The sequence below is a fragment of the Erythrolamprus reginae genome, chromosome 3 (genome assembly GCF_031021105.1).
Source record: "Erythrolamprus reginae isolate rEryReg1 chromosome 3, rEryReg1.hap1, whole genome shotgun sequence".
NCBI classification, from domain to species: Eukaryota; Metazoa; Chordata; class Lepidosauria; order Squamata; family Dipsadidae; genus Erythrolamprus; species Erythrolamprus reginae.
In genome coordinates, this window is record NC_091952.1 from 256,000,342 (window position 1) to 256,009,633 (window position 9,292).

General features: G+C 44.2%; 1 protein-coding gene across 1 annotated transcript; it reads right to left on the reverse strand.

Annotated features, from left to right (window-relative positions):
• Window positions 1-1,257: 1,257 nt before the first annotated feature.
• LOC139166039 (toxin 3FTx-Psa1-like) lies at window positions 1,258-8,171 on the reverse strand. The gene is made up of 3 exons (XM_070749298.1): window positions 8,117-8,171; window positions 2,928-3,029; window positions 1,258-1,352 (listed from the first exon to the last, which is right to left on the reverse strand). The coding sequence occupies exons 1-3, from the start codon at window positions 8,169-8,171 to the stop codon at window positions 1,258-1,260; spliced, it is 252 nt and encodes an 83-aa protein (XP_070605399.1).
• Window positions 8,172-9,292: the final 1,121 nt, after the last annotated feature.

Sequence of the window (9,292 nt, forward strand, 5' to 3'; positions counted from 1 at the left end):
TGAAAGATGTTTCTCTAATGTGAGCTGTGGGTCGAGGAGGACACCCAAGTTGCGGTCCCTCTCTGAGGGGGTCAGTAATTTTTCCCCCCCCAGGGTTATGGACGGACAGATGGAATTGTCCTTGGGAGGCAGAACCCACAGCCACTCCGTCTTATCCGGGTTGAGTTTGATTCTGTTGACACCCATCCAGGCCCCAACAGCCTCCAGGCACCGGCACATCACTTCCACTGCTTCGTTGACTGGACATGGGGTGGAGATGTAGAACTGGGTATCATCCGCGTACTGATGATACCTCACCCCATGCCCCTGAATGATCTCACCCAACAGTACAAGTGTATAGTCATTTTGAAAAGAACAGCAGGGTTTTGACTGCTGCAGTCCCCAAACTACGGCCCGCTGATGTCTTTTAACCGGCCCGCGGCAGCACACGAGATTTTACCGATCGATATAATAAGAGGGAGAAATAGAGAGGGAGAGAGAAATGAAGAGGAGAGATAGAAAGGGAGAAATAGAGAAAAGGGGAGAGAGAGAAAGTGTGAGAGATACAAAGAGGGAGAGTTAAAAAGAGAGTGAGTGAGAGAAAGAGAAGAGAGAGAGAAAGAAAGAAAGAGGGAACGATAGAAAGAGAGAGAGAGAAATGAGAAAATGATGGAGGGAAAGAACAAGGGAGAGGAAAATGAAACAAATGAGAGAAAAGGAAGAGGAAAGAGAAGTGGAGAAGAAGGAGGGAGGGAAGGAACGAGAAATGGAGTTTGTTGATTTAAGTTTAAATTTACTTGTTAATAAAAAAGTATAAATTACTTTATTACTTAATTATTAATTACTTATTACTTCTTCTTTATTTTAAATATTGTATTTGTTCCCATTTTGTTTTTTACTTTAAATAAGGTATGTGCAGTGTGCATAGGGATTTGTTCATAGTTTTTTTTATAGTCCGGCCCTCCAACAGTCTGAGGGACAGTGAACTGGCCCCCTGTGTAAAGGTTTGGGGACCCCTGGCCTACTGGATCCGGGAGGAAGACTCTCTAACTCTGGGTTTCCGAAAAATCAAAACACTTGAATTGAATGCTAAGGTTTATTTGATTCGCGCACTACAGAACTAGCAGAAGGAAACTTACAAAACAAAAGAAAATGGAAGAATGAGCAGGGGAGAGAGAGATTATAGACCATCTGGTGGTAAAGGCCAGAAGCATAGATTTTTCAAGGATGGCCCATGATGGATGAATTTAGACTGAAGGAATTTAGCTGCTTTTAGAACTACTGGTTGCAGTTGTCTCCAACACAATATTTAATTGTCTCACCGGATTCCGGAAAAGTGCAATTATTAGCACATCCCTTGACGACATTCAGCCCTGTGAAGGAAACACAAAGCAGAATTATTGTTTTAAAAAAATACCAAAGAACAGATCTGTGGCTGTTGCTGAACAAAATGGCAAACCCACACTGAACATATTCTTGCATCCTCCCCCGGTAGAAAGGCAAACCTCCTTCCTCCTCTACTTAATACTTGGGAGTAAATGACTAAAGAAGATATTTCTGGGGAAATCCCATCTTTTGACATGACTCAGGGGCAATCCCGCCTTTCTCGGATGCTTCATGGCTTTAAAGTCAACGAAGCAGTGGAAGTGATGTGCCGGTGCCTGGAGGCTGTTGGGGTCTGGATGTGTGTCAACAGACTCAAACTCAACCCTGATAAGACAGAGTGGCTGTGGGTCTTGCCTCCCAAGGACAATCCCATCTGCCCATCCATTACCCTGGGGGGGAATTATTGACCCCCTCAGAGAGGGTTCACAACTTGGGCGTCCTCCTCTATCCACAGCTAACATTAGAGAACCATCTTTCGGCTGTGGCGAGGGGGATGTTTGCCCAGGTTCGCCTGGTGCACCAGTTGTGGCCCTATTTCGACAGGGAGTCATTGCTCACAGTCACTCATGCCCTCATCACCTCAAGGTTCGATTACTGCAACGCTCTCTACATGGAGCTACCTTTGAAAAGTGTTCAGAAACTTCAGATTGTGCAGAATGCGGCCGCGAGAGCTATCGTGGGGCTTCCTAGATTCGCCCACATTTCTACAACGCTCCGTGGCCTGCACTGGCTGCCGATCGGTTTCCGGTCACAATTCAAAGTGTTGGTAATGACCTTTAAAGCCCTTCATGGCATTGGACCAGAATATATCCGGAACCGCCTTCTACCACATGAATCCCAGCGGCCGATAAGGTCCCACAGAGTGGGCCGTCTCTGGGTCCCGTTGACCAAACAATGTCATTAGGCAGGCCCCAGGGGAAGAGCCTTCTCTGTGGTGGCCCCGGCCCTCTGGAATCAACTCCCCCTGGAGATTAGAATGGCCCCCACCCTCCTTGTCTTTCGCAAGTTACTCAAGACCCACCTATATCGCCAGGCATGGGGGAATTAAGACATCTCACCCAGGCTTTCTTATATTTTATGTTTGGTGTGTATGTGTTGTATGGTTTTTAAATTGTTGGGGTTGTTTAACATAATTTTATTATTAGATTTGTTCCATTATTATACTGTTTTTATTATTGTTGTGAGCCGCCCCGAGTCTTCAGAGAGGGGCGGCACACAAATCTAATAAATTGAATTGAATTGAATTGAATATTCCAATTTCACTCAATTTCAGAAGGAGCCCGGTGGTGAGATTTGAACCGCTGACCTACAGATCTACAGTCAACTTCAGTGACCTACAATACTGCACTCTACCTGCTGCGCCTCCCCGGCTCTTATTATAGATGGGGCTCCCCAGTCCAAGCCCCCCTTTCCTTGCATTCCTTGGACTCTCCGGCAACAGGCCATGACATTAGGGGGACCTGGGAAGGGCCCAGACAGGTGTCCCACTCTCAGGTGCATTTGGGAGCTCTAGTTTGTGTTCAAGAAGAAACATTGTGAGAAAAGATAAGAACTGTGCTTACCTAATATACCAGACCGCTTTACATAGCATGCTGTTGCATCTGTACAATTCTCAGAGGCAATACAAATTGGTGCATTGCAAGTGTAACATTTAATGGTGCGTCCTGGGTGAAAGATATAAAATACAGTAATATTACTTACATTTTTATTTTTCTGATCTTGTAATGTTATTACGTATTAGAAGATAGATGTTTTCATATTAAGGTCAGCTCTGAAAATTTCCCTAGAAAGATCAAATGGTCTATGTTCTGTCGGGCTCTCTGGTAGAATCCTCCCAAAAATTCACAGGTACAAATTTCAGACACACACACGTTTGAAAATTCAAAACAATGTTCTTTATAATGAAAATTCCCTTAACCTAAGCCCTCTTTTGGTATAGCAAAGAGCACTGGTCTCCAAACAAACTGGTAATTTGTATAAGTCCCTTATCAGTTCTGTGATACTTAGCTTGCAGCTGTGAGGCAATTCACAGTCCTTCTTCTTTTACAAAGGTGAAACACACTTTGCTCTGGTTTAGTTTCAAAGCGGGGAAAAATCAGCACACAAAAGGTCAAAGTCAGTAAAGCAGTCACGAAACACAAGGATCAGATAATCCTCCACAATGGCCAAACCCCCAGGTTGCTCTTTATAGCAGCCTCACTAATGACCACAGCCCCACCCAACCACAGGTGGCCTCCTTTTCTTTGATAATAATCTCTCAGTTGTTGCTGCCTATGCATCGCTCTCCGCATGCGTGGCTGTATCATTAACTCTTGTTCTGAATCCAAGGAGGAGACAGATAATTGATCTCCTTCTGAGCTGTCTGCCACACTCTCCTCCTCCCTGTCACTCATGTCTTCTTGATCAGAGGAGCCTTCATCAGCAGATTCCACCGGGGGCAAAACAGGCCTGCAGCATGTGGATGTCTCCCCCACATCCACAGTCCTTGGGGCAGGAGCTGGGCCAGAGCTAACCACAACAGTCTAGAAATAGGAAACTTGATTTCTAGTCAGGTTTCAGGTGCAAAAAAGGGCAACAAGAATGATCAAGGGAATGGAGCCCCTCCCTTATGAAATCAGGTTGCAACGCCTTGGTCTCTTCGGCCTTGAAAGATGGCGTTTAAAATCATGCATGGGATAGAAAAGGTGGATAGAGAAAAATTCACACAATACTAGGACAAGGGGGCCCTCCCTAAAGCTCATAGGTAAGAACGTGAGGACAAATCAAGGGAAATATTTCTTCACCCAGAGGGTCCTTGGTTGATGGGATTCCTTTCCAGAAGAGGTCATGACAGCTGTCAGCTTTGATAGCTTCAAGGCAGGATTAAACAGATTCATGGATGCCAAGTGTATCATGGGTGGTTATTGAAACGGATGTCCATGTGCTGCCTCTATGTTGGTTGAGGCAGGCGTGATTCCCTTGGGACCCGTTTGTTGGGGGTCAGGGGAAAGGGAGGGTCTTGCCTTCTCTTTCTGATCAAGATCCCCATGGACAATAGGTGGGCCACTGTGTGAAGCAGAATGCTGGACTCGATGGGCTTTGGCCTGATTCAGCAGGGCTCTTCTTAGGTTCTTATGTTCTTAGTCCCAATTTAGGCATGAAAGCCATCTGGGTGGTTCTGGGCCAGTCGCCAGGAGACAGTGGCAGCCAGGTCTCAGTCACACCTGCTAGGTCGGCCTCCTCATCCAGGAGTACATCCTGGATGAGGGGAGCTTTATTTACAACCAACCTGGCATTGAGCAGCAGCAACAGGCTGAGCCAAGGGTCTGGAATGACTCTCACCAGTGCCCCAGGGTGAGCTCATGGGGGTGGAACAGGGGGTCACTTTCAACTCTTGTTCCCTGAAAGCCAGTAATGGGCAGCCAAAATTTTACTGCCGCACTGTGGGTGTGGCTTATTTTGTGGGTGTGGCTTTATTTACTGATTGATTGATTGATTGATTGATTGATTAATTGATTGATTGATTGGATTTGTATGCCGCCCCTCTCCGGAGATTCGGGGTGGCTAACAGTAATAATAAGACAGTGTACAATAATAATCCAATACTAAAAATGATTAAAAACCCATTAATATAAAAAACCAAACATACATACAGACATACCATGCATAAAATTGTAAAGGCCTAGGGGGAAAGTGTATCTTAGTTCCCCCATGCCTGGCAGCAGAGGTGGGTTTTAAGTAGCTTACGAAAGGCAAGGAGGGTGGGGGCAATTCTAATCTCTGGGCGGAGTTGGTTCCAGAGAGCTGGGGCCACCACAGAGAAGGCTCTTCCCCTGGGTCCCGCCAAGCAGCATTGTTTAGTCGACAGGACCCGGAGAAGGCCAACTCTGTGGGACCTAACCGGTCGCTGGGATTCGTGCAGCAGAAGGCGGTCCCTGAGATAATCTGGTCCGGTGCCATGAAGGGCTTTATAGGTCATATAACACTTTAAATTGTGACCGGAAACTGATCGGCAACCAATGCAGACTGCGGAGTGTTGGAGTAATATGGGCATACTTGGAGAAGCCCATAATTGCTCTCGCAGCTGCATTCTGCACGATCTGAAGTTTCCGAACACTTTTCAAAGATAGCCCCATGTAGAGAGCGTTACAGTAGTCAAGCCTCGAGGTGATGAGGGCATGAGTGACTGTGAGCAGTGACTCCCGGTCCAAGTAGGGTCGTAACTGGTGCACAAGGCGAACCTGGGCGAACGCCCCCCTCGCCACAGCTGAAAGATGTTTCTGTAATGTGAGCTGTGGATCGAGGAGGACGCCCAAGTTGCGAACCCTCTCTGAGGGGATCAATGATTCTCCCCCCACGGTAATGGACGGACAGATGGAATTGTCCTTGGGAGGCAAGACCCACAGCCACTCCGTCTTGTCTGGGTTAATGGTCATGTGACTGGGTAGGAGTGGCTTGCCAGCCATGTTATCAGGCAGGAGTGGCTTGAACTATCATCATTGTTCAAGTGAACTGTTAAGTCCTCGATTTACAACCTTACCAGTGTTGCTCGCTGGGATGACAATTTGCTTCACGTTTCCTGCATTCTCCTTCCTGGATCATCCCCCCACCTTAGGCTGGGTCGCTAAGTGAACGGGGGCTGCCAGAAGCATAAATGCTGCCAGCGCTGCTTCCACCCGCACCTTCTGCTTGCACCTCAAGTGGGAGGTGGCTGCATGAGGCTGGAGGGGAGCCGGCCAGGAGAGAGGGAAGCTCATCCAAGGCCAGGAAGGAGGAAAGAGGAAAAAAGCAAGGAGCGCAGATGCAGCAGCAGCAGGGGGGAAAAGGAGAGCCAAGCCGAGCCAGGACCAGTAATCCAGGAAGTGACTGCTGCCAATCAGCTGGAGCTTCATTTCCGCTGGTGGAACTGTGTTCCACCTCGTCCTGCCTCCTGCCCACCCCAGCTGAAAGCAGCCTACCCCATGTCCCCCGCCGTATCTGCCTCTCTACAGCAGAACCAGAATATTCTGGCCGTCTGCCACCCCAGAGCCACCCCCTTATCCCTCCCACCTCCACATTGTCCAACAAGCTGGCCCTTCCATTCGGTTCATTCATCCCAATCATACTCTCCATCAACAGTTATCCTTCCTTAAAAATTACCCCCATAAAACCTCCACCTCCTCTAAAAACAGTAACTTGCAATTAATTAAAATGAGATTATAAATCCACTCAACTCACTCATAGTCTCCATCCAGTCCATTCATCCACCCTTAAAAATATGACATCCCTATAAGTTAATTTTAAAAGATGATTAAAATAACAATAAACAGGCACTGGCAATTAAATAGAGAAAGGTTCCCAGTAAACAATAAGAATTAGCCTGCAATACTGCAATTTTTTTTTAGAAAAGATGCTTTATAATAGATCAAGAGTCATTTGCTTATAAATCAATACATTAGATACCTATACCATAACAGTCACATAATATTAAAAATCTTCAGGAAATAGGAAAAAGAAATAGAGAGAAAAGAAGAGGTGAAGAGAAAGAGAACTGAGAAAAGGGAAATATTGTAGAGAAAAGATAGAATAGAAAAAGAGGGAATAGACAGAAAGTTGAGAGGAAGCAGCAATGGGCTGGTGTATCGTATCCATACGACATTCATTTCAAACATATCGCTGATGTATTATTCCCTTTCATATTGCTGTTGAGAATTTCTACTAGGTTTGTTTGGGGGTAGATAAATGAAATCTTCCAATGTTACATATAAGATATATCTTTTATGATATGTTAATTACGGTATCATTTTAGCTTTTATCATTCATTAATAAATTACTTTGTTGGATTATCTTCATTTTGAATTATTTGCAAAAGAATTCTTTTCCTTAGCCAATTACTGTATACCACTTGTCCCAGACTTGGTAGAAAACTGTATCTTCTCGGTTTTGTAACTCCATGGTCAATTTACTCATCTCTGCATAATCCATAACTTTGATTAAAAGATTTAAGGTAGTAGGTGTTCTTTCTTCTTTCCAATATTGGGCATGCAGAATTCTTGTTGCAGCTAAAATGTGGATTATAATATAATAATCTTCTTTACTAATTTTTTGTCTAATTATTCCTAAAAGGAATAATTCTGGTTTTAGAGGTATAAATAAGGAGGTAATTTGGTCCATAATTTTTTTTATTTTTAACCAATACGTTTTTGCAATTTCACAATACTGCATTTTAACCACTGCACCACAATAGTTGGACTAAAAGTTGGGATTTTAAAAAACCATGACCTCCTCTGAAACAGGCTATGAAATAAAAGCAAATGGAAACTTAAGCGACTGGTTTCCATGTAGCAGCTAAGCAGGGTTCGGATTGGTTAATCCTAGGAAACTCCCAAGGTGGTTTGATACTTTGATCAGCAACAACCATTCTCAGGTTGATGTTGAGGAATGTCCAAACTTGACTTGAAGGAGACATCACTGGTCCCCAAAATGCTGAATGATGGCAAAGCCAGAGAGAGATGAACGGAAACATTTTTCATCTCAGTCCCTGGAGTAATCCTATGGTAGAACTCACTACACAAAGGAACCTCTACTTTCAGAGGCAATCTATCCAAGTCTGCCACTGTCTCTGTTCTGGGCTTCTCACCAGATGGAGAATTCCATTTTCCCCCAGAAGGCTCCTATGGATCTTTCCTAAGCAGAGTCAAAGAATGAGAAAGACTCAACCACCACCATTCCTCCCTCTGTCCCCTTGATTTGGGTTTGATTGCCCCCCAAGACGAGAGTTTGGTGACCTTACCTGAGTCCAGGTACACGAATGCCACCACCACCAAGGACAGCAGCAGAGTTTTCATCTTGAGATCTTCTCTGGAGCCTGCAAAGTGTAGCCCAGGATGGAAGCAGACACTTATTTATACCCCTCTGAGGTGGGTGGTGTGGATATCTAGAATTAACAATGGGAAGATTTAGGACAAAAGGGAAGGGAAGAGGGTGTTGGATTTTTACCCCTGACACCAAAACAGAAACCGGATCAGAACAAGAGAAGAACCAACCAGTTCCTGTCTTCAAGGCAAACACTCCTGTTCCATGTACAAAATCTGGCCACCTGGACAAATGGTGTCTCCTCCTCTGTTAACCTTACAAAACACAAAATTAAACAAAATTTAATTTAATTTAATTTAATTTATTTGACTTCTATGAGGCCCAAGCCTGTAGGACTCAGGGCAGCTTACAACACACATTGGGAAGAAGAATTTGAACTCCAAATACGAACTGAATAATCAAATTATCACAGATAATCCCCACTCGGTTAAACACCTTGGTATACTAATAACAAAAGATTTAAGTGCCAAAGCCCACTGCAACAATATAGCCAAGAAGGCTTCAAGAGTTGTAAACCTAATCCTACGTAGCTTCTGCTCTGGCAATCTCACACTACTTACCAGAGCTTACAAAACTTTTGCCAGACCCATCCTAGAATACAGCTCATCTGTTTGGAACCCATATCGCATCTCAGACATTAACACCCTTGAAAATGTCCAGCGATACTTCACCAGAAGAGCCCTTCACTCCTCCACTCAAAACAGAATCCCCTACGAGACTAGACTTTCAATCCTGGGCCTAGAAAGCTTAGAACTAAGACGCCTTAAACAAGATCTAAGTATTGCTCACAAGATCATATGCTGCAACGTCCTGCCTGTCAAAGACTACTTCAGCTTCAGCCACAACAACACAAGAGCACACATCATCATGTATTTTACTATGTGTATATATATATATATATATATATAGCCACTAAAACCCTCATTGTGTATTGGACAAAATAAATAAATAAATAAACAATAAAAAACAATACAATAATACAATAATAAAAAGAAGTCAAATATCAACAGTAGATTAAAACCCCATTATAAGCCTAATGAACCCATTATAAAAAACCAAAAAAACAATCTAACAAACATACACATCAGCCAAA

What these genes read in the sequence shown, in the direction of transcription:
- LOC139166039 (XM_070749298.1), bottom strand. Translation starts at nt 8,171, where the DNA reads ATGAAAACTCTGCTGCTGTCCTTGGTGGTGGTGGCATTCGTGTACCTG. An exon ending in ATTCGTGTACCTGGACTCAG is followed by an intron (nt 3,030 to 8,116) that starts GTAAGGTCACCA and finishes TCTTTCACCCAG; the next exon opens with GACGCACCATTAAATGTTAC. An exon ending in AAAGCGGTCTGGTATATTAG is followed by an intron (nt 1,353 to 2,927) that starts GTAAGCACAGTT and finishes TTTCCTTCACAG; the next exon opens with GGCTGAATGTCGTCAAGGGA.